The sequence below is a fragment of the Oncorhynchus keta genome, chromosome 37 (assembly GCF_023373465.1).
Source record: "Oncorhynchus keta strain PuntledgeMale-10-30-2019 chromosome 37, Oket_V2, whole genome shotgun sequence".
Classification (NCBI taxonomy): Eukaryota; Metazoa; Chordata; class Actinopteri; order Salmoniformes; family Salmonidae; genus Oncorhynchus; species Oncorhynchus keta.
This window is the reverse complement of record NC_068457.1, coordinates 16,426,220-16,451,535: the sequence shown is the minus strand read 5'-3', so window position 1 is coordinate 16,451,535 and position 25,316 is coordinate 16,426,220. Positions and strand designations below refer to the sequence as shown.

General features: G+C 43.6%; 2 protein-coding genes across 6 annotated transcripts; one reads left to right on the top strand and one right to left on the bottom strand.

Moving 5' to 3' along the window:
- Positions 1-5: 5 nt before the first annotated feature.
- cldn10d (claudin 10d) lies at positions 6-6,048 on the top strand. Of its 2 annotated transcripts, none has more exons than XM_035755200.2 (6): positions 6-103; positions 2,578-3,610; positions 4,847-4,945; positions 5,239-5,320; positions 5,414-5,521; positions 5,636-6,048. In XM_035755200.2, the coding sequence occupies exons 2-6, from the start codon at positions 3,379-3,381 to the stop codon at positions 5,814-5,816; spliced, it is 702 nt and encodes a 233-aa protein (XP_035611093.1). In that variant the 5' UTR covers positions 6-103; positions 2,578-3,378; the 3' UTR covers positions 5,817-6,048. The 2 variants fall into 2 exon arrangements, with proteins under 2 accessions (XP_035611093.1, XP_035611092.1); XM_035755199.2 differs by having other exon boundaries at positions 4,784-4,945.
- Positions 6,020-24,481, bottom strand: LOC118370261 (cilium assembly protein DZIP1-like). 4 transcript variants are annotated; one of them, XM_052499283.1, is made up of 18 exons: positions 24,241-24,481; positions 22,264-22,866; positions 19,820-19,904; positions 19,332-19,468; positions 19,083-19,229; positions 18,833-18,958; positions 18,684-18,746; positions 17,207-17,335; positions 16,860-16,908; positions 16,640-16,690; positions 16,335-16,394; positions 15,798-15,955; positions 15,370-15,574; positions 7,803-7,938; positions 7,199-7,581; positions 6,888-7,015; positions 6,601-6,742; positions 6,020-6,509 (listed from the first exon to the last, which is right to left on the bottom strand). In XM_052499283.1, exons 2-18 carry the CDS (start codon positions 22,720-22,722, stop codon positions 6,460-6,462), a joined length of 2,508 nt encoding a protein of 835 aa, XP_052355243.1. In that variant the 5' UTR covers positions 22,723-22,866; positions 24,241-24,481; the 3' UTR covers positions 6,020-6,459. The 4 variants fall into 4 exon arrangements, with proteins under 4 accessions (XP_052355243.1, XP_052355244.1, XP_052355241.1 ...); XM_052499284.1 differs by lacking the exon at positions 24,241-24,481 and adding an exon at positions 23,132-23,255; XM_052499281.1 differs by lacking the exon at positions 24,241-24,481 and adding an exon at positions 23,155-23,247.
- Positions 24,482-25,316: the final 835 nt, after the last annotated feature.

Below are 25,316 nucleotides of genomic sequence, written 5' to 3'. Positions count from 1 at the left end.
GCGGTCTGGACGGTCCTCGAACTCCAGGCAGTCCTCGAAATTTGCCAGTGGGTCTTTGATGTCTGGTCATCCATCGAGGTCTCATGGGTCAGTGCACTCTGAGGTGAGCAGAGGCAGTAGTAGTACAGTGTCCTCTTTATCCAGTGGGTCAAGAAGGAGCGAGAGAGAACCGTTTATCAAAAACTCCTACATATGACCTGGTTCTGTTCATACTATGTGTGATTGTGACTGGACCGAACTGAAGTAACAATTTTATATACTGTATATGATGATTAGTGCTGTCAGAGTTAATCCGTTAACTCAAATTAACTTTTTTGAATTTTAGTGAACTAATGTTTTTGAATTGCGATGAATCACATTGTCTCTAAGCTTTCAAAATACAGTGAAAACATCAAAAGTACATCATTTATACAGCTAAAAACAACAATTGGATGTCAAAACAAGTTGACAATGAGGTTCAATTAAGTGTGCTTTGTCAATTTACCTGATTTGCTAACTGTTACTTTGAACAACTCAATTTGAGCAAATTCTGAATTTGAATCACAACAAATCCTTTGATGAACTCAATTAAATGTTTGAATCGTTTGACAGCCCAATAATGATCCAATTGTGATTCTGTATGTGGGGGAACGTATCCAATGGCCTGTTTCCTGGGAATGTTTCATCAAATTAACTGCTTCATCACATTCATTGTATTGCTATTTTTTTATTTATTTTTTATTTTACCTTTATTTAACTAGGCAAGTCAGTTAAGAACAAATTCTTATTTTCAATGACAGCCTAGGAACAGTGGGTTTACTGCCTGTTCAGGGGCAGAATGACAGATTTGTACCTTGTCAGCTCAGGGATTTGAACTAGCAACCTTTCAGTTACTAGTCCATGTCATTAACGTTTTAAGTTCTCTCTGACTCCGTGTTGTTGTTCTTCTCCCTTTTCAAATGATTCAACTGTAGTTTAATCAAAATCAGTATATTTTAAGATATAGAAATAATCTTTTAGATGTTACTTTCCTAATATTGTCAGCACAGTCATACCTGTCAAAGCAGTCAGGGAGGCTGCCTGTAAACAGTCTCTGTTTTTGGTGTTGCCACTCTATTCTGCCCGGACACTGTTTCCTATTTAAACCAAGAGTGATATGCCGCACAGCTAACAGACCGACGCTCCAATCTTGTGCTAAGTGAATATGGAATCATTTTTATTGGATGCATTTTTGTGAATTCCGTGACTAGATTGGATGAAATCAGTAACCTTGCAAAAGATCCAGTAACTTACCCTCGGTAGTCCCTGTGAGCGATCCTCTCCACCTGTCCAGACAGAGGAATGTGGAGGACGTTGGTTCAGATCCTGGGCCTCGAGGTGTCCATGCTGGACTGGGTGATTGTGGCCTGCACCCTGGCTATCGACTACTGGAGGGTGGCCCAGGTTGGGCGCTGGTCCAACCTGTGGAAGGACTGCTCTGAGGACTCCACCACTGTAGCCAACTGTGTGGACTTCTGTGGACGGTGAAATGTGGTTTGAGTACTAGAATCTCTCGTCACGTATCTGGTATCTCTGTGTGGAATAATCAGGAGTCTTATGGGTGCAGTGTCTGCTAATATGATTTTTTCTCTAAAACTGTATGGGAATGCCAAGCTGTTTTTTGCCTACATTTTCCCTACTCAGGTATAATATTGGATCTGCTCTTTGACTTGGCCTAGTGAGAGGCTTCCTCATCATATTAGGACCCATTCTGTTCTCTGCCACTATATTCACAGTAGCCCATTCAAAAGGGTTAAATGTACAGTACCTGTCACGCCCTGGTCGAAGTATTTTGTGTTTTTCTTTATGTATTTGGTCAGGCCAGGGTGTGACATGGGTTTTTGTATGTGGTGTGTAGATAGTGGGATTGTAGCTTAGTGGGGTGTTCTAGGTTAGTCTATGGCTGTCTGAAGTGGTTCTCAATCAGAGGCAGGTGTTTATCGTTGTCTCTGATTGGGAGCCATATTTAGGCAGCCATATTCTTTGGTTGTATTGTGGGTGATTGTCCTGAGTGTCTTGATGGCCTTAGGCTGTGTTAGTTTGCACCAGTTAAGGCTGTTTCGGTTTTCACTACGTTTGTGTTTTGGATTCGTGTTACGTTGTGTAAATAAACATGGATCACAATATACGCGCTGCAGTTTGGTCCGACTCTCCTTCACCACATGAAAACCGTGACAGTACTGTATAAGCGACAATAAGCATACATGCCTAATTTACATACAACACCACATAAGCATGCTTCTCTAAGTATTGCCTTACCTCTCTAATCTTATTACATTTGCCCACACTGTATATAGATTTTTCTATTGTGTTATTGACTACTTTGTTTATCCCATGTCTTATCCCATCTCTGTGTTTTGCTTTATCTTGGCCAGGTCATAGTTGTAAATGAGAACTTGTTCTCAACTGGCCTACCTGGTTAAATAAAGGGGAAATAAAATTAAAATAAATACATGAATGGTGTATTTTCAGTTATCAGTCTACAATGCGTTTTGCGTAAATGTTGAGTGCATGTTTTCTGAATATATCTTAATTCGCTTAATATAATTTCTCTAACAGGGTGGAATTGGCCCCTTCCTCCAGATTTCCCATGGTGCCCCTCACCAGAGAATTCTCAACTGGAGAAAACAGCCAATCCAAACAGTCACAGGAGCCAAAAGGATCCAACAAGACCCACGTCTACAGTGACTGGTTGTGATTGTGTGGCATGTGCATGTTGCAGTGGGAATTAAGTGTTTTTGTATGTAGCTGTTACGTGTGTATTAGCATGTTTTTCATTTTAAAATGCTATTTTAATTCTTGTGGCAAAACAAATTGTCCAATAAAGATCTACTTTAGGATACTGTCCTCAGCTCTACTCTATAGGCTATATTACATAGATCATTATCAATTCGTCCAGAGAATATTGACATGAATCAGTTACATGCACCAGTGTCTTGTCACTTTAGCTCGGAGGGAGCAGTTCATCCACTGTGATTTGAGATAAAGGGCTATGAGAGAGAGACCTAGTCAAACCCCCATACGAGGGGAGGGAGAGCGGGAAACAGTTTCACCACTCCCAATCCCTGACACTATCTCCCCCTGGATCGTGGGAAAAGATACGTTTGCTTACGGAGCAAAACCCTGTGAGATAAGCCAAACGTCCACAATGCTGGTTTGACTGGGAGGCATCAGTGACATAACAATGCAAGTGCCTGGCTGCACCTTGACTTCCACAGACCGAAGATCCTGAGCAACTCTGGAACTTCACTCCAGCTTTGTTCACTCTACTCATCTCTCTGGTTAATCCTCTTCCTAAACTTAGCTTTTTTTTTAGGAACCACTGCCAAGCTAAAGAGCATCTTCCTTATCACCATCATCATGAAGCACAGGACGGTGATGATGTACATGGAGATAGGCTGCTTTGTGTCGTGTCTGGCTGGCTGGATTCTGGTGAGCTCCACCCTGGCTATAGAGTACTGGACCTGGTCTGAAGTGGGCAGCGTGGTGCTCACCACCGGCAACTACTTCTCTAACCTCTGGAAGGACTGTGTCTCAGACTCAACGGGGGTGTCCGACTGCAAAGAGTACCCCTCCATGCTGGGACTACCAGGTATGTTCCGGTCAGCTTGTCACAACTTCCATGGATGTGTGATTCTGTCCTAATATGGACACCGTACATCTGATGATACATGATGGGATAGTGACGCTTACAACTTAACTTGGAGGGTTATCTCGATCTTCAGTGCAGTTTGGTGCAGTTGATTGTCATTCAGCAGATGCTCTTATACAGTACTACATTACAGGCAGATAATGGGGCAGAGCAGAAGTATGAATGTCATGATCAACATTTTGCAGACGGAACTAGCGATACCATAGAGTGGAATCCACAAACTCCAGTACAAAACATTAAAAACACCTGCTCTTTCCATGACATAGATTGATCAGGTGAATCGAGATGAAAGCTATCATCCCTTATTGATGTCACTTGCTAAATCCACTTCAATCGGTGTAGAGGAAGAGGAGAAAGCTTAAAGAATGATTTTTAAGCCTTGAGACAATTAAAACATGGATTGTGTATGTGTGTCATTCAGTGGGTGAATGGGCAAGACAAAAGCCTTAAATGCCTTTTGACAGAGTATGGTAGTAGGTGCACCAGCTTGTGTCAAGAACTGCAATGCTGCTGGCTTTTTCATAATATAATAATATAATATATGCCATTTAGCAGACGCTTTTATCCAAAGCGACTTACAATCATGTGTGCATACATTCTACGTATGGGTGGTCCCGGGAATCGAACCCACTACCCTGGCGTTACAAGCGCCATGCTCTACCAACTGAGCTACAGAACTCAACAGCTTCCTGTGTGCATCAAGAATGAAAAAGGAAATCTAGCAAACTTAACACAATTTTGGGAAGCATTGGAGTCACCATGGACCAGCATCCCTGTGGAAGGCTTTTGGCACATATATCATATCTAGACACTCTTATCCAGAGCAACTTACAGTAGTGAGTGCAAGCATTGTCATACTGGTCCTCCATATGAATTGAACCCATAACCCTGGCTTTGCAAGTGCCATGCTCTACCAATTGAGCCACATGGGACTTGTAGTACTGTGTAGAGTCCATACTCTGATGAATTGAACCTGTTCTGAGGGCAAAAGTGGGTTGGTACAACTCAATATTAGGAAGTTGTTCCTAATGTATAGTATACTCAGTGTATAATACTTAACTGTAGTCCTGTACTTTGGCTTCCTGTTTAACTGAGTGTTCTACTCTGCATCAGTGTTCCTCCACTCAGTAAGGGCTCTGTCCATCTGTTCTGTGATCCTTGGGTTCTTCGCTGGAGTCCTCACACTGATAGGGATGAAGTGCACCAAGATTGGAGGGTCAGAGCTCGCCAACGCACGGGTCACCTTTGCCGGGGGAATCACCTATCTGGCGTCTGGTAAGATATGTTTATGGAGTACCTGATTAGTAACCGAAGTGGCGCAGCAGTCCAGAGTGGGGCAGTGGTCCAGAGTGGGGCAGCGGTCTCAGGCACTGTATTTCAGTGCTAGAGGCATCACTACAGAGCCTGGTTTGATTCCAGGCTGTATCAAGTGGCTGTGATTGGGAGTCCTATAGGGCGGTGCACAATTGCCCCAGTGTCGTCTGGGTTAGGCCGTCACCGTAAATAAGAATTTGTTCTTAACTGACTTGCCTAGTTAAATATGATAATAATAGCTGTTTTCCTCCTAGGATTTGCTGGCCTGATCGTGTACTCCTGGTGGGGTAACAAAATAAGATCAGAGTTTGTGGATCCCAATTTCAAGGCACAGAAGTGAGTGGATTTTTTTTCAATGAGACTGCGGGAACAACATTGGTTTCAAGTAGTTAAGTATACAGTATATGCTTTCTCATTTTTTCTCTTCAGATTTGAAATCGGAGCAGCGGTTTTTATTGGCTGGGGAGGCTCGATCTTGCTCATCACCGGAGGTTTCATACTCAGTTTCTTCTCTGGAAAGGAGGGTCTACGCTCAACGTAAGACAATCCACAAAATTCCTGCTTCAATCGAAAGACAATAGCTGGCATCAGAGGAATATATTTTGTGTCGAATGTGTAACATCATCTCAGTTCTCATGCTCCGTCTTCCAGATCAAAGAAAAGGCCCCGCAGACCTAACTCCTATGCCACAGCTCGGACCAGACGCACATACATGATGCCAAACTCTTCCAGAGTGACTCCAATGCCACAATTGGTCCAAGGGAGCAGAGGTGGCAGAAAGATCAGGACAACAAGGACCACTGGGACGTATAGCAGGGACGATTTTGTTTGAGCTGCAGTAGCTCCTGTACCGCAGGAAATACACTGCTTCATATCATTGGTCGTTAGTTACCATGAAAACATTGTGAGAACTGAATCAATTTGATTTGGTAACTGTCTCGCCACCTACACCTTATATATGAATGTTTTACTAACATATAACGGTGTTCCTTTTGTGAACTGAATTGACATCAAGGAAAGGGATGAATGATTCCATTTGATACAAAAATAAATATTTATTGCTAGCATGTATAAATATTTTAGATAAAAAACACATTTTCTTTTCTTTCATGGGAAACACAAATGTCTTGTAAATTGTTTTGACACAAATCATACAGGTACCTCACATGAAGTGCAATATCACATTTCATAAAACCTCTAAGTTGACAATTCACTATAGCTAACATATAATCTGTATATAAAATAAAAACACTGAAAACTGCCACAAGGCAGTTGGCTACCACTGTCATAGGTGTATATCTCTAGAGATACACTGTGTCCTGAACAGAGAGGATCCATTCATTAAGTCTCTTCTACATGCAACTGTAATTCTAACAGTATCGGTAAATCATGTAGAAGTATATTTGCCTTCCAAAGAATTCCTATGGGCGTCATATTGAGTTTTATCATTGTAGAACTGTATCACCTCCATAGGACTATATATCATCGTCACTCCAGTCGCTGCCGGTTCCTGCTTCATTCAAACCTGGGGAATTGATAAAACATCATCAGAGGCTGAAGATGAAGGATAAAGGGACCTGAATGGAGCTGGGTCTGTGAGAGTCAGTGAGACTGACCTGTTTTCTGCCCCTTCCCGGTGGATGTTCCCCAGACACTGGTAGTGCTGTCTGAGTCCAGGCTCTTCCTCACGGGGGCGGGGACCGATAGGTCATCCAACGAGGAGATATCCCAGTCATCCTCATCATCATCGTTTGTATACTGAAACGCCACATAACAGTCCAGATGAACACGATTAGGATATGGGAACATTCTGACGTCAGCAAATGTTCTGTTTGTTCTCTGTCTTATGTTACTCTGAGTTGATGATGACACAACAGAGAGGAGACAAGAGAGGATTTCTCACCTTGAGTTCCCGTACAACGTCTTTGTCTTTCCTCTCTGGTAAGAAGCTCACTCCCCCTAGCGACTTCTTTGGTCCTCGGTCTGCAAGCTGCTTCTCCAGGCTCTGAGTCAAGTCCTTGACCAGGTTATCTGGAAAGACAACTATGGTCAGCACAACGCATAAAAACCTATGGGTAACAGTTTTCAATAAACACACAACTAAAAAAGAAAAGGCTGTAGACTTGGGATGTGTGTGTTGTTATCTGAAATTAGCACTTAATACCACACAAAGGAGAAAATCATAGCAGTAAAAACAACAAAAGTCCCTCTTACTGTTTGTAGTCTTCTGTACGTTCCCATTCTGGTCTTTGCAGTTCTGGAGCTGTTGTTGGTCGATCTCCTCCAACTCACTCCCCTCTGTCCACTCTCCCTCACTCTCTACTACGTTGACCCCCATCTTGGTTGTGTTGACCACAGCGCTTCTGGGCTGCTGGGGTTTATATGGCTGAGCCTGGGTGGTCCTGGGCTGGCCAGATCTGGCCTGGACCGGTTTGGACTGGGTGAGTTTGTGATGGGGGGTGGTCTTGGGTTGTGTTGGTTTGGGCTGGGACGCTCTGTGATGAGGGACTCTCTGCTCCTGCCTGGATTTCTGAGGTGGCTTCTCCTCTTCAGACTCCTCCTCTGTTGACTTGTCGTCTGAGCTGAAGGGAGGGGTCCTACGAGGCCAAAGGCAATGTCATCATTTGAAATGAACATACAATCAATCACTCCCATATAAGGTAATAAGACACAGCTTGTAAGACAACTCACTTTCTATGGTATCCTTCTCAATGCAACAGACTATGTACTCAGATTTCTGATACAACATAAATGAAGCCAGTGGCGAGGTAGTCTCTGGCGTGAGACAAACAGCAGGAGATTCTGACTCGGTACGTACTTGGGAGTGGAGGTCTTGGGCAGGGTACTGGTAAGGGTCCGAGGGGCAGGCTGTTTGGCAGGCGCTGCTGGTGGTCCTGAAATCACTTGTGTCACCTTGGAGGAAAGGCTTCTGGACCGTTGTCTGGCCTGGGTCACTTTCAGGAGGGTCAGAATAACAAAAATCAGCTGATTAGTTCATTTGAAGACGTCTCAAGTCCTAAGTAGGTTACAACGGTGACGGACATGACTCCTGTTGGGAGCAGCTTAACCTCTTGAAGCTAGGGGGCACTATTTTTATGTTTGGAAAAATAACGTTCCCAAAGTAAACGGCCTATTTCTCAGGACCAGATGCTAGAATATGCATATAATTGACAGACTAGGATAGAAAACACTAAAGTTTCCAAAACTGTCAAAATATTATCTGTGAGTATAACAGAACTGATATTGCAGGCGAAACCCTGAGGAAAATCCAATCAGCAAGTGCCTCTTATTTTGAAACCCTTCTGTTCCTTTGCATGCCTATCCTCCATTTAAAGGGATATCAACCAAATTCCTTTTTCTCTGGCTTCCCTAAGGTGTCAACAGTCTTTAGACATAGTTTCAGGCTTTTATTTTGAAAAAGGTGTGTGAAAGATCACATTGCGTAAGTGGATAGGTGGGGACTCTGAGTGAGTTTTTGCGCTACAGAGAAAAGCAGCCATTGTTCCTCCCGCTGTTATTGAAAAACCTACACACTCGGTTGATATATTATCGAATATATATTTTAAAAACTACCTGAGGAATGATTAAAAACGTTTGACATGTTTCTGTGGATGTTATGTAGACTATTTGGAATTTCCATCTGCGTTGTCGTGACCGCTCTTTCCTGTGGATTTCTGAACATAACGCGACAAACAAACGGAGCTATTTTGGACATAAAAATAATCTTTATGGAACAAAAGGAACATTTGTTGTGTAACTGGGAGTCTCGTGAGTGAAAACATCCGAAGATCATCAAAGGTAAACGGTTCATTTGATTGCTTTTCTGATTTTGACTAAGCTTCCTGATGCTAAATGTACATAATGCTATGCTAGGCATCGATAAACTTACACAAACGCTTGGATTGCTTTCGCTGTAAAGCATAATTTCAAAATCTGAGACGACAGGTGGATTAACAAAAGGCAAAGCTGTGCTTTGCAATATTGAACTTGTGATTTTATGAATATGAATATTTTTTAGTAATATTATTTGACTGTTGCGCTATGAGGTTGCTGACGAAAATGATGCAGCGACAGGGATGGCTAGCGTCAAGAAGTTAAGGCTTAAATGTTACATTGATTAAGGGCGACGTGATTAATGTCACCAGCAGCATGCTAGCAAACTATCACAAGAGAATGGAATCGACCCATGAGATGAAACATGAACCCCTCAGCAAAAACCCCATGAACATTCTTGAATGAGTTAAAAGTTCTAAGTCCTCATACTCCCCACATGCCATAGACCACCAAGTGCTAACAGTCAGTATCTGGATAATATCTGTGAAATGCTTGACAATGTATGTGATATCAACAGAGAAGTATATTTCCTGGGTGATTTAAATATTGACTGGCTCTCATCAAGCTGCCCACTCAGGAACAAACTTCAAACTGTAACCAGTACCTGCAACCTGGTTCAGGTTGTCAGTCAACCTACCAGGGTAGTTACATACAACACAGGAATGAAATCATCAACATGTATTGATCACATCTTTACGAATGCTGCAGAATTGTGCTTTAAAGCAGTATCCAAATCCATAGGATGTAGTGATCACAATATAATATCCATCTAGGAAAACCAAAGTTTCAAAGGCTGGGCCTAATATAGTGTATAAGAGGTCATACAATACATTTTGTAGTAATTCCTATGTTGATGATGTAAAGAATATTTGCTGGTGTGTGGTGTGTAATGTGGAGCAACCAGACGCTGCACTTGACACATTTATGTAAATGGCTTATTCCAGTTACTAATAAGCACGCACCCATTGTGAAAATTACTTTAAAAACTGTTAAATCCCCTTGGATTGATGAGGAATTGAAAAATTGTATGGTTGAGAGGGATGAGGCAAAAGGTATGGCAAATAAAGTCTGGCAGCCCAACTGACTGGCAAACTTACTGCAAATTAAGAACTAAACTAAATGTGACTAAGCTAAATAAAAATACAAATAAACTATACAATGAAACAAAGAAGTGATATAAAAGAATGATAGTAAAAAGCTTTGGAGCACCTTAAATTACATTTTGGGTAAAAAAGCCAACTCGGCACCATCATTCATTGAATCAGATGGCTCATTTATCACAAAACCCACCAACTACTTTAATTACCTTTTCATTGGCAAGACAAGCAAACTTCAGGTTGACATGCCACATCCAAGTATATCAGACCAAATTATGAAAGATAAGAACTGTACTTTTGAATTCCGTAGAGTCAGTGTAGAAGAGGTGAAAAAAACAAGCCACCAGGGTCTGACAATCTGGATTGAAAATTACTGAGGATAATAGCAGACGATTTCGCCACACCTTCAATTTAAGACTACTAGAAAGTGTGTCCCCTCAGGCCTGGAGGGAATCTAAAGCTATTCCGCTACCCAAGAATAGTAAAGCCCCCTTTACTGGCTAAAATAGCCAACCAATCAGCCTGTTACCAACCCCTACTAAACTTCTGAAAAGAATTGTGTTTGACCAGATATAATGCTATTTCACAGTAAACAAATTGACTACAGACATTCAGCACGCATATTGGGAAGGACACTCAACAAGCACAGCACTTACACAAATGGCTGATGATTGGCTGAGAGAAATGAATGATAAAATGATTGTGGGAGGCTGTCTTGTTAGACTTCCATTTTGAAAAAGAAGGTCGCCTCCTTGAATTCGACATCCGATCCTCGTTTGCTAAGTCAAACGACACCGCTGGTTCTGCTCACACTGCCCTACCCTGTGCTCTGACCTCTTTCTCCCCAAGTCTCTCTCCAGATGAAATCTCGCGTCTTGTGACGGCCGGCCGCCCAACAACCTGCCCGCTTGACCCTATCCCCTCCTCTCTTCTCCAGACCATTTCCGGAGACCTTCTCCCTTACCTCACCTCGCTCATCAACTCATCCCTGACCGCTGGCTACGTCCCTTCCGTCTTCAAGAGAGTGAGAGTTGCACCCCTTCTGAAAAAACCTACACTCGATCCCTCCGATGTCAACAACTACAGACCAGTATCCCTTCTTTCTTTTCTCTCCAAAACTCTTGAACGTGCCGTCCTTGGCCAGCTCTCCCGCTATCTCTCTCAGAATGACCTTCTTGATCCAAATCAGTCAGGTTTCAAGACTAGTCATTCAACTGAGACTGCTCTTCTCTGTATCACGGAGGCGCTCCGCACTGCTAAAGCTAACTCTCTCTCCTCTGCTCTCATCCTTCTAGACCTATCGGCTGCCTTCAATACTGTGAACCATCAGATCCTCCTCTCCACCCTCTCTGAGTTGGGCATCTCCGGCGCGGCCCACGCTTGGATTGCGTCCTACCTGACAGGTCGCTCCTACCAGGTGGCGTGGTGAGAATCTGTCTCCTCACCACGCACTCTCACCACTGGTGTCCCCCAGGGCTCTGTTCTAGGCCCTCTCATATTCTCGCTATACACCAAGTCACTTGGCTCTGTCATAACCTCACATGGTCTCTCCTATCATTGCTATGCAGACGACACACAATTAATCTTCTCCTTTCCCCCTTCTGATGACCAGGTGGCGAATCGCATCTCTGCATGTCTGGCAGACATATCAGTGTGGATGACGGATCACCACCTCAAGCTGAACCTCGGCAAGACGGAGCTGCTCTTCCTCCCAGGGAAGGACTGCCCGTTCCATGATCTCGCCATCACGGTTGACAACTCCATTGTGTCCTCCTCCCAGAGCGCTAAGAACCTTGGCGTGATCCTGGACAACACCCTGTCTTTCTCAACTAACATCAAGGCGGTGGCCCGTTCCTGTAGGTTCATGCTCTACAACATCCGCAGAGTACGACCCTGCCTCACACAGGAAGCGGCGCAGGTCCTAATCCAGGCACTTGTCATCTCCCGTCTGGATTACTGCAACTCGCTGTTGGCTGGGCTCCCTGCCTGTGCCATTAAACCCCTACAACTCATCCAGAACGCCGCAGCCCGTCTGGTGTTCAACCTTCCCAAGTTCTCTCACGTCACCCCGCTCCTCCGCTCTCTCCACTGGCTTCCAGTTGAAGCTCGCATCCGCTACAAGACCATGGTGCTTGCCTACGGAGCTGTGAGGGGAACGGCACCTCAGTACCTCCAGGCTCTGATCAGGCCCTACACCCAAACAAGGGCACTGCGTTCATCCACCTCTAGCCTGCTCGCCTCCCTACCACTGAGGAAGTACAGTTCCCGCTCAGCCCAGTCAAAACTGTTCACTGCTCTGGCCCCCCAATGGTGGAACAAACTCCCTCACGACGCCAGGACAGCGGAGTCAATCACCACCTTCCGGAGACACCTGAAACCCCACCTCTTTAAGGAATACCTAGGATAGGACAAGTAATCCTTCTCACCCCCACCCTTTTAAGATTTGATGCACTATTGTAAAGTGACTGTTCCACTGGATGTCATAAGGTGAAATGCACCAATTTGTAAGTCGCTCTGGATAAGAGCGTCTGCTAAATGACTTAAATGTAAATGTAATGACTCATATGCGGAACACTATACACGTCAGCTACTACAGAGACTGAAATGACTAACACTTAACAAAGAGCTGCAGTTAGTTTCAGAATGGGTAGAAAGGAATAAGTTAGTTTTTGAAATATTTAGGATTAAAAGCATGTATTTGGGACAAATCATTCACTAAACCCTAAACCTCAACTACATCTCGTAATGAATAATGTGGAAATTGAGCATGTTGAGGTGACTAAACTGCTTGGAGTAATACTGAACAGTAAACTGTCATGGTTAAAAACATATTGAAACAACAGTAGCTAAGATGGGGAGAAGTTTGTCCATAATAAAGCGCTACTCTGCCTTCTTAACTTCTTGGTGACAGGGGGGCAGTATTGAGTAGCTTGGATGAATAAGGTGCCCAGAGTAAACTGCCTTCTACTCTGTCCCATATGCTAATATATGCATATTATTAGTAGTATTGGATAGAAACCCCTCTGAAGTTTCTAAAACTGTTTGAATGATGTCTGTGAGTATAGCATAACTCATATGGCAGGTAAACACCTGAGACAAATCCAACCAGGAAGTGGGAAATCTGAGGTTTGTAGTTTCATTTAAGTGAATGCCTATCCAATGTTGTGTCTATAGCGGCCAGATTGCACTTCCCAAGGCTTCCAGCAGATGTCAACAGACTTTATAAGAATAAGAGCTGTTTCAACTAGTGGACTAGGCTGTGGCCAATCAGTTGTTTACTGCGTGGTCACGAGGGCGCGCCGTTCCATCTTTTTCCTCTGTAATGAATATGCTATTGTCCGGTTGGAATATTATTGAAGATTCATTATAAAAATACCCTAAGGATTGATTGTAAACATAATTTGACATGTTTCTATAAACTGTAATGGAACTCTTGACTTTTCGTCTGGATTTTGTGGTCGATTTTGAGGTATTTGGACATAAATATGGACGTAATCAAACAAAACAAACATTTATTGTGGAAGTGGGAGTCCTGGGAGTGCATTCCAACGAAGATCAGCAAAGGTAAGTGAAGATTTATAATGCTATTTATTATTTTTGTTGACTCCACAATTTGGCGGGTAACTGTATGGCTTGCTTTTGTGGCTGAACGCTGTTCTCAGATTATTGAATATTTTTTTTAAAAGCTTTTTCCGTAAAGCTTTTTTAAAATCTGACACAGCGGTTGCATTAAGAACACGTTTATCTTTAATTCTATGTAAAACATGTATCTTTCATCAAAGTTTATGATGAGTATTTCTGTTATTTGATGTGGCTCTCTGCAATTTCTTCGGATGTTTTGGAGGCATTTCTGAACATGGCGCCAATGTAAACTGAGGTTTTTGGATATAAATACGAACTTGATCGAACAAAACATACATGTATTGTGTAACATTGAGTCCTGGGAGGGTCATCTGATGAAGATCGTCAAAGGTTAGTGATTAATTTGATCTATATTTCTGCTTTTTATGACACCTCTCTTTGGTTGGAAAATGGCTGAATGCTTTCGGTGACTAGTTGCTGACCTAACATAATGATATGTTCTGCTTTCACCGAAAAGCCTTTTTGAAATCGGACAATGTGGTTGGATTAACGAGAAGTGTATCTTTAAAATGGTGTAAAATACTTGTATGGTTGAGGAATTTTAATTATGAGATTTCTGTTGTTTTGAATTTGGCGCTCTGCAATTTCACTGGCTGTTGGCGAGGTGGGACGCTAGCGTCCAGAACGATCCCAGAGGTTAACAACACTATCAACAAGGCAGGTCCTACAGGCAAGAGGTCAACTGATTATGATTTTTCAACGCCAATACCGATTATTGGAGGCCCAAAAAAAGCTTATACCGATTAGTCGGCCAATTTTGTACATTTATTTGTAATAATGACAATTACAACAATACTGAATGAACACTTATTTTAACTTAATATAATACATCAATAAAAATCCATTTAGCCTCAAATAAATAATGAAACATGTTCAATTTGGTTTAAATAATGCAAAGTGTTGGAGAAGTAAAAGTGCAATATGTGCCATGTAAAAAAAGCTAACGTTTAAGTTCTTTGCTCAGAACATGAGAACATATGAAAGCTGGTGGTTCCTTTTAACATAACGTTGTCCAAATAGACCGATTTCCGATTGTTATGAAAACGGCCCTAATTAATCGGCCATTTCGATTAATCGCTCGACCTCTACTACAGGCCCTGGTTTTGTCACACCTGGACTACTGTTTAGTCGTGTGGTCAGGTGCTACAAAGAGGGACTTGGGGAAATTGCAGTTGGCTCAGAACAGGGCAGCACGGCTGGCCCTTAAAAGTACAAGGAGAGCTAACATTAATGACATGCATGTCAATCTCTCATGGCTCAAAGTGGAAGAGAGATTGACTACACCATTACTTGACTACATCATTACTTCTTTGTAAGAGGTGTTGACATGCTGAAGGTACCGAGCTGTCTGTTTAAAATACTAGCACACAGCTCGGACACCCATGCATACCCCACGAAACATGCCACCAGAGGTCTCTTCACAGTCCCCAAGTCAAGAACAGACTATGGGAGGCGCACAGTACCACATCAGGTAACTGATGCAAGCAATAGAATCAGATTTAAAAAGCAGGTAAAAATACACCTTATGGAACAGTGGGGACTGAAGTAACACAAACATAGGCAGACACTTGCATACACACACATGATAACATACGCACTATACACACATGTACACATGGATTTTGCATTGTAGATGTGTGGTAGTGGTGTATGGGCCTGAGGGCACACACTTAGTGTGTTGTGACTTACATAATGATTGTATTGTAATGTTTTTAAAACTGTATAACTGCCTTTACTTTGCCAGACCTTAGGAAGAATAGCTGCCTTGGCAGCAGCTAATGGGGGATCCATAATAAATACAAATACATGTACCTTGAGTGGGTTGTTTTGGTTTGACCCGCTGCTCGGGGGCAGAGTCACTCCCCTTCCTCTTGTCCTTCAGTCTCAGAAGCAACGTGTGCGCCACATCCTCACGGTGACGCCAGTAGTCCGGAATGTCCCTCGCCGTACTCTCTCTCTCCGAGCGCACCGTAGCCATGAGATCACTGTACTCGCTGCCTCCGAGTCCCCTCAGACCCTACAGAGTTGTGTAGATTAGAAAATGGAAGACACTTAACTATCATAAGGATTATCTTTACTGGGGAGACAAATGATCCCTTAAGTCTATTAGTGAAGTCAATTTGTTGTATGTTTTTGATGGTGTATCGGTCAGGCTGACTCTTTAATGGCATAGATCTTCCACAGAGTGTGATTTTAAAGATTCTATCGTGTATTTGTACTCATAAAGGTACAGTACATACCGGTTTGACTCCCAGGGACTCAAGCTTCTCTAGGAGTGCCTGCTCCAGGGCGGGACGCAGCTCCCTCTTGATGTCGGGGTTCTTCCTCAGGACACTGGTCACCGAAGACGCCTGCTTCATTACAACAACTGGCTTCTTCTCAGACACGCTGGACGAGTCTATGACAAGCACCAGAAAGGTACAGTACAGTTACACACATACACTTCATAACACACTCAAAATTACACGGACGCCTTTGTAGTTTCAGAGGACAGGCTGGGCAAGCGTGAAAATGATTTGAGAGAGAGAGGTGCATATTCATTTTCTTCCATCTACAAAGGACCTGTGCCATAGATAACTACAGCTAACAGCCACAGGATTCTGGAGAGGGATGGGCAGAAGAGGAGAACATCTTGCTGCTTTTTTGGGCCAATGTGGCTTTGAATGACTCGACTTCACAAATGCTCATGGCAGGCATCACAGACCGACTCACACCTCCGTGCAGAGAGCATGCATGGAGCAGACAGACAGGCGCTGCTGTCATCTAGACTGTGTTACCTTTGTCCTCCTCAGACAGCTCCTCTATAGGATCCAGTTTACGAGCAGAGGGAGGCTGCTCTGATTGGACAACACAGGGGGTCAGAGGTCAGACAAGAGCGGGAATTAGGAGGAAGGAACTCAGGTAGAGGGTACAATAACATTGATCTTTAATGGTGTCTCGTTGGGAGGTCTGATCAACGGGGAGAGATCGCTGACAGAACAGTCATGTTACGTGCTTGCATACCTTTTCTCTGAGCAAAAGGACGCAGATGTCTAGATTGACTGAGCAACATATTGTTGGGAATCTCCTGCTAATTACCTACCCTTCACTACTCTCTTTGGTTTAGGCTCTGGTGCTGGGGCTGTTATGATCACTGAAACATACAAAGTAGGAACAATTGTCAGCAATAACAGGTTCTTTACAGAACTACAAACCGCTAATATCCAAGTTCAAGCTAACATCCAGATTCAAGCTAATATCCAAATTTGACAAATATAAACAAAGTAATACAAAAAATAAAGTCAAAGAAAAAGTATGCATACCTGGAACTTCAACTACTTTAGTAGGTGGATTTGAGGACATATGCTTTATCTTTGAAAAGAAGAAGTACAATTAGCTACATTTCTTAATTATTATTAATTATATGTTTTGTATTCAAAGCTGTTGAACCCCAAGGGCGTGATCTAATTTCATTTAACTCCTTAACATGCTTATGAAGTCAGAGTGGCCCTGACAACTACACTATATGAGCGTGTGAAAACATGACACGTCCATCTGGCCCCATCAATCCAGGATTTCCTGTATGAGGGCCAAGTAGGCGCCCTGTTTCCTCATATTCCCAGCTGCCCCGGTGGCCGGGTCGCCAGGGGGTGGTGGTGAGTGAACTGACCTGCTCTCGCTGAGAGAGGATGATTAGGTCCCGCTCCTGAAGCCGCTGGTCACTCTCCTCCTTCTGCCTCTGGCTCTGCTGCTGCCACTCCACCACAGACGACTCCAACCTGCTAAACTGATCCTGCCACTGAGAGGAGACATAGGACAGACGTAGACGTTAGAGATCCCACTGCGATGGCTGCCTCTTTCAAGGCCAGTAGCGTGCCGTGGTTCTGGGGCCTGGGCCTTCAGTGAAGTCCTACACAGTCCCACCAGAATGAATCCACCTCTTATTACCATCATTATGATGCCATGGCTCTAGACACTATACATTTAGACAGAAACGCAGTATAACCAGGCGTTGCGTCACCTTGAAATTGACATTTGTATTCAGAGAATTGCAGGGGAAGAGTACAATACCTTTTCATTGTGCAGCTTCGTTGCCCTGCGCGCTTGTTCGTTGAGCTGTAGATCCACTCAGGTGTCCCCAAAAGTTTTCAAAAGCACCATTGCTTGTAAGTGCCCAGCCGTACTTTGGTGTCTCGTTGCTGCCTTGGTTAGACAACTCAGGTTTGCAAAGCCAGTGTGGCTCCAAACACCAAATCAATCACTTGCAAATAATAGGCATTCCCAGCAGTACAGTTTGCAGTGCTTCTCGGAGCCTGTGAGTCATTGATAGCGCCCATAGTTGAAAGTGGCGAACAAACCCCTTTCCTGCCTGTGACAGGCGTGGTAGCGTCGGCGTCTACCTCTCCTGACAATGTCTAACTTTTCTTGAAAAGTTTGTCTTGAGAATGCCGTTATAATTATATCCTCGACCAAATCGATATCTTCTCCTTCCGCCATTGTGGCTTGAAAAAACAGCTTAGTAGTATGCAAATTAATTTGTTGATCAATTTCAGTTTCCTAGTTCTGAGACCTGCCCATATAGGACCTGCCTCTCAATATTGGTAATCCAATCAAAAGACGTGCACGCACTACGGCTGCTAGCTGGCTCCTGTGTAACACTGGAGCCAGCCAGCAGGCGTACAATAGCCAACTCTAAAGCTGATTGTTTGACACTAAATTTTAATTTCCATTCACTTTAAGCTACAAGCGCCCGCACTGTTGATTCTGAAGGCCTGAGGGCAGATTTTAGACCCCTGGCAACACATGATGGCTGAATATGATTGGATAAAAGATCTAACAAAGACCAGCCCTCCAAATCTCAACCTGGGGCTGGAAGCAGTGCAACCAAGAGGAATGCTATGAAATGAAGAGTGTAACTCTTACTCTGGGGAATAATTTAATACATATTTGTGGGAAAATATATATATTTTTTAAATGATATTCTGATGATGTTTAGGCCAGCAGAGAAGGCCTTGCTGGCCCTGACGGCCCACCACTGTTCAAGGCTTTCCGCTGACCTTGAATGAACTATTCAACAGAACTCACAAGTAGTTCTGTTAACCAGTATTCTTCATGAAAGCTTCACAGATGTGTCATCCACATCTTACCTGATACTTCTCGCTCTCATGGTTAGCCTTCATTTTTTCTATTTTTGATGTAAACCTTTCTTCCTGTAACAAAATAAATAGTTTATGTTTTTTTGTTGTTATCACAACTTGAAATATTTCAGGAAAAGAAGTACTGCTTAGCTGCTTACCAGTTTCTTGTGTTTCTGATCCATCTTCTGGACTACAACATTGTTTTTTTCATCCATGTCTTGGTCAGTCTGATGGGTAGCAGGACTGGACCTCCTCACAGGAGTAGTCATCTTGAGATCCACTTTCTGTACAGATCACATCAAATAATTCAAACAAAAACCTCCCTGACATACAGAACCAAATCACCAACGCATCAGTTTGAACGGGACACAGAACCATGAAAGTCAGTGCTTTGCCAAATGGTCTAACTTGTTGAAGAAGAGCGTTCCTGTTGTGAAGCATCTCGATCTCCCTCCGGAAACCGTCTCTCATCTCCTCTATCTTCCTGTGTTCTTCTTCCTTCCATCTCTCTAACTTTCTCATCAAATCCTGGTGCATGGACTGCTGGTCTCTTTCCTACAGATGAAAAGAGAATGAAAATGGTCAAAAGCTCTAAACAAATACGCAAGTGCAAACTGATCAATGCCATGGAAACAAGCACGGTTCTTATTGTCCCACCTGAGAGGCTTTGGCCAAGAGGGCTTGTCTCTGTGACTCCAGCTCAGATGTGATGGAACTCAGCTGCCCTTTCAGCCGACTGATCTCCTCCTCATCTGCAATGCTCTTCACTTCCCTCTGGTTGCCTGTCCTTAACTCTGAGAGAAACAATAACAGAGACATACTAATGAAGAAAAAGTTAGCCTAACTAGTGTTTTAGGGCCCGGGCTCAAAGATAGACCTCTCTCTTTCTGCTAGACTGTGTGGGAGTGTGTGACATGTCTACTGCTGCTGCAAACTAGAGCGGGATGTCATAGGAACTGGTTTTCCAGCATTGTAGGAACACTGTGGTGCACTTGGGGACACCCATACCAGTGGGACTCCCTATGGGACTGTCAGGGAGACGGGTTGGTTGGCCGCAGCGAACCTTCTTACCTGACTGACGGTTACTTTCCCTACCGTTCTCTCTAAACTGACGATCAAACCTTTTAAAAGCTCTCTTGACTTACGGCTGTCGTACTCATCTGCATGGCGACGTTGCATATGATTCTGGAGAAAGGAGGAATTCATGAAGGCTTTATCACAATGTTGACACTAAAGGAAAAGAAAAGGAAACTGAATTATACATCAACAGTATATTCCCATGCAAAGACTGCAACGAATCAATGGTCTGATTACATGTTGTTTGCTACCTTCACTTATAGATCAAATGTAAAGCCAATTTCTTAATAGGCAACTTAAGCTTTAATGACTGTTTCCTGGGAGACAGATCAACATAGCGACTATGTCATCTACCATTAAGCTTTAATGACGGTTTCCTGGGAGACAGATCAACATAGCGACTATGTCATCTACCATTAAGCTTTAATAACTGTTTCCTGGGAGACAGATCAACATAGCGACTATGTCATCTACCATTAAGCTTTAATAACTGTTTCCTGGGAGACAGATCAACATAGCGACTATGTCATCTACCATTAAGCTTTAATAACTGTTTCCTGGGAGACAGATCGACATAGCGACTATACTATCTACCATTAAGCTTTAATAACTGTTTCCTGGGAGACAGATCAACATAGCGACTATGTCATCTACCATTAAGCTTTAATGACGGTTTCCTGGGAGACAGATCAACATAGCTACTATGCCATCTACCATTAAGCTTTCATGACTGTTTCCTGGGAGACAGATCAACATAGCGACTATGTCATCTACCATTAAGCTTTAATGACTGTTTCCTGGCAGACAGATCGACATAGCTACTATGCCATCTATCATTAAGCTTTCATGACTGTTTCCTGGGAGACAGATCAACATAGCGACTATACTATCTACCATTAAGCTTTAATAACTGTTTCCTGGCAGACAGATCGACATAGCATGAGTGACGTGATTCACCCCGGATGCTGGCGTCACCTCGCTCCAGCTCACAGGAGGAGTGACAGACGGGGCAGATTAAACGCTGGAGCAACCACATCACACGACACATTTAACGCCCGACACCCAACACAGCCTGTTTGTGCCTTCATTCAAACTGAACCGCACTGCCACCGATACCTTGTTGCCTCGCGTGCTGGTGCTCTACCATGCTGCATGGGAAGTGGTTGTTTCTACAACAGAGACCCTTGTTGTTGTGTGCTGTAATTACATTGCTGCTCTGGAATAACTGTGGAAATCGCCAGTGAAATTGAATTAGGTTTGGTCATTGATAGAATCAAGGCGGTTGTGTATCTGTTGGCATCCGTTTGCCGTGTCTTGAAGTGCAAGATGGCAATAAAAAAGCTGACTTAAACGTTCATTTTCTAGATTGCATTGACAACACACAGGCTGAAATAGGCAGGACGTTTCTTGAATGATAAAAGCACTACAATTTAGGCGACATTTCTGTGCTTTGCAGACAATTAGGCTAGATGCTGTGTATCAAATACACGGTGCATTCTGTATATCTGTTGAAGTTTCTGTATCTGTAAAACGTAGCTTGACGCAATATATTTGAGTACCTGTGTGAAACAATCAACCCATCTAGGTCTATTTTTGGGTGCATGGTGGCACATCAATAATTGAGCTGTACAGACACCTCGGTTATCAACGTGCCTGTTACACTCTCACCTAGCAACAATGCTCAGTCATATGAAACACTAGGTGTTGTCTTGGCAACAGCTGGGCCCTATTCAACAGCAATGCCCTTTAAAAGTATAAGGATATATCCTTCTATTCTACATCTTTTCAATAAATGCATACATTTCTGGTGTAGAAAATAGAACATCAAAACATCACGTTGACTCGAGACCAACATCATTATGGAAACATGAATGAGGGTGGGGGAGGTGGTTCAGTCATTTTGGTTCCGTCTCTTACCACCCTTTGTAAGTGGGTTAAAAGAAGTAGGTCTAATTATCCCCAGCTGACACCATCTGCTCAGAACACAATCCTATTGTTTAGGTCCAAAAACAAGCCTGATAATGATTACGTCTACCAATCCTTATAAAGTGGCCACATTACAGCTACGGGATGAGGTGAACCTATTTCCAATACTATGTCTCTGATTTAAATGGTATAATTTATTTAAACCAAATCAAATTTGATTTGTCACATGCGTCGTAAACAACAGTAGACTAACAGTGAAATGCTTACTTACGGGCCCTTCCCAACAATGCAGAGAGAAAAACAATAACAATTATAGGAAAATAATAGCACAATGAATAAATACACATTGAGTAATGATAACTTGGCTACATACACAGGGGTACGAGGTAATTGAGGTAGATATGTACAAAGATGAACCTCCTGTTAGCATTCTCACTCCTCTGACAATGATAATTGAACAAAACTAAAGTAGCTCTGAATACCGCCTGGGGAACAATGGCTAAGAGGAGGACCCAGGAGGAAGGTGGGAATAACACATAGAAACAGATACCGAGAAGAAGTGGCAGCGTGAGGAGGTGTTCAGTACCTTATGGCAATTGGTCATGTTGATCATAGCCTGCTGGTTGAGAGCAATGATTTTCTTCCTCTGCTTCAGCTCCGTCTTCAGTACCTTGGCCTGGTCCGCCTGCTTCTGCTGCTGGGCCAGGAGCTGCTGGTGCTCGCGGGCCTGGGTCTGCAGCCTCTCCTCGGCCGCCCCCAGGCTCAGGGTCAAGTACTCCTGGGAGTGCAGCAGGTACTCCACTGTCAGCTGTGCCAGGCGGAAGAGCTTGAGCAGCGCTGGGTCCACGGGGCTCTGGCAGCGGACACAACGCTCCCCCTCCACGTTGCAGAAGGTCACCCCTGTGATGTGCTCCTGCAGGGTCTGGAAGTCCAGCTCGCTGGCCACCAGGTCCACGTCCACCGCGCTGATCCGGCGCCAGTCAACGCTCTCGCGTCGCGGACGGAATTTGAAGGGCGGGATGATGGTGGATGTGGAGGCAGACATGGCTGGTGGAGGTGGTGCTGGAGGACACCGGCTGCTGGAGGAGGGCTGGCTCAGGGGGGAGGTTAGGGGGGAGGGGATCCCAGCTGATGAGTGGGTCCCTTGGGTCTTTGGCTGGTATGGGTAATAGACGTTATTGTAAAATGGCTGAAAAAAACAAGACATTTATACTAGGTTATTATTTTGGATTTAATTTGTGACAGACAACAATGGAGAGATTGTGTGTTACAGATTAGAAATGCAGCATCTCAATCAAGGTCAGGGAGAAACAAACCTTCTGCAGGGATCACAGCAATACAACAGCAGCATGAACACAGAGTAGAGAATATGGACGTAAAAAAGCAAGGATTCCACTATTCAGCACATGAATGAACCATATGAGTGAGATGACACAAAAAATGCTAAGCATTACATTCGTATTCGATGGTAATCTACCCAGTTCTGCTGATGTCGAGTTGATACCGTGTTGTCCTTACCATCGTGGATTTCATGAGACTTTATGAGATTGAACATAGAAAACGAGTAGTCGTTTCCTATTGGCGCACGCCCCTTTCAGCTGTCTGCCGCGACACCGAGGCAGGGCATCCTCTCGATCACCATGGAGACAGAACAGTGCGTCCCACTTAACGTGTCTCCCCAGGGAGCCCGTAATCAAAATATTGCCCCTAATCAATCCTAAATGATTCCACAATGCAAGCTGGACGTATTCAATGTTTTATGAATCCACTGACACTGCAGTAATAACATATGACCATTTTTAATTAATGTTCTGTTATTCTACCCACGTGATATCTGGCTGGCTAACATTTGCCACAAAAATGCTTAAACTTCTGTCTTTTTTCTATTTGTGCATTAAAAGCCACATAACCAATTGAGTGAAGTGAAGTGTCAAGCTCTCAACATGCATGACATTGCTTGATCGCTATTACCAAATCATATAAACAAAATCACGCAGCTATTCTCATCGAACTAGATCATTTGTAGCCCAAAAAACACTTTTTATTTCTGCAGCATCACCCAATTCTGGTTGCCCATCTCAAATTACGGGCACTGTGCCTCAAAAGAGGTCAAGTTGGGACAAGTTGAGCCCAACAAAAGAACAGAAAAAGTTTAGATTTTGTTTAACCTTAGTTAGCTGACGTTACCTAGCTATAAATATAACTAGGCTATATTAGTTAATAGCGTAGTAACTCGCTATTTAGCTAGCTAAGTAACGTTTATTTTGTAGACATGAACAAAATAGCAACCAGTAAGTTAGCTAGCTCACACGTCTGTATTTTCAAAAACACCCCTAGCTAAGTAGCGGACTAAACTCCACTCTATGGTGAAGGAAGAGTGGAGTTTAGCCCGTTAGTTACCACCGTCGGCTCGCTTGCTAGCTAAATTGGCTAACGGACATTTAATCTAGCAGCAAACTCATTTATTGAACACGGACTTCATTGTATGTACCTTTTGAGTGTATCTCATAAAATAAATAACATTCTGATCGAACTCTAAGTTTTAGTTAGAACTCAAACTCACCGTTTTTAAAGTCCATAAAAACTGTTTTTCCACGGGACTCGGGCTTTACTGAGATCTTCGGATGGAGTGAGACTTGAGAGACCGCGGTGACGTAGCAGCTGCTGCACACATTCCAAAAGCTCTGCTCATCCCGTGTCCCCTCTCCAAAGAGGGTGGAGGGGAATAAAGGAACTCAAACGGCTGAGATTTAGGAAAGGGGGATTGACAAATGTGTGTGTTAGTCTATTATCCCCTGAATACGCAATTCCATATACCATATACACATTTAGAGCCACAGTGCTTTTGTTGGCTGTTGGCCGTTACTTTTTAGCCACAGTCGTTTTTTATAGGCAAGAAAAGCAACAGCGCAAAGGACAGCGCTCAAAGTGGTGTTCGTTTTTAAGTGGATTTTAGTGGCTGAAAGACTCCCCCTTGTGGTGTAGATTATGAACTTCCCCACAGAGATGTGTGCCTTGTTCTGCCAGAAGATGTCAGTAGTAGGTCCTTTATAAAAATGTTTATGATTATCCATCACTGGCATGTCAGCTGGGAAACATGTCAGCTGTTTTAGTTGAGGGCAGTCAGGCCAAACAGCTGTGGGGGCAGGGAGAGAACACAGCATCTCCTGGTTAAAAGAGACAGAAAGACACTATGGTGTGCATCGTGCTGGTCAGCACACGCACACACACACAGAGAACATTACATTGGTCATTTAACAGATCATCTAGTGCTGAACCTGCTGTCAGAGTCCCGCTGCTGTGGTAGACTGACAGTAGGTGCTATGTGAGCAGTGGATCCTGGTACATTTCCCTGGTCACTCCCCAGACTGCACCACCAGCAGCAGATAGAGGTCCTGATAAATAGAGGATTTATTTCAGACAGACAGACAGGATAGCCCCAGGCAGACAGACAGACAGAGACTTTTCTCTCAGGGGCTTTTCCAGGAGCAGGCAGGAAGCCCATGCTGGTGTGGTGTGGCATCCCAATGAAGCATCCCACAGTTCAGCAAAAGGACAACATGTTGAAGATGATGTGTAGAGGTCCAAGTTTCACCCAAAGGCGCCTGACCACAGGCCCATTAGATGCTTACTCCAAAG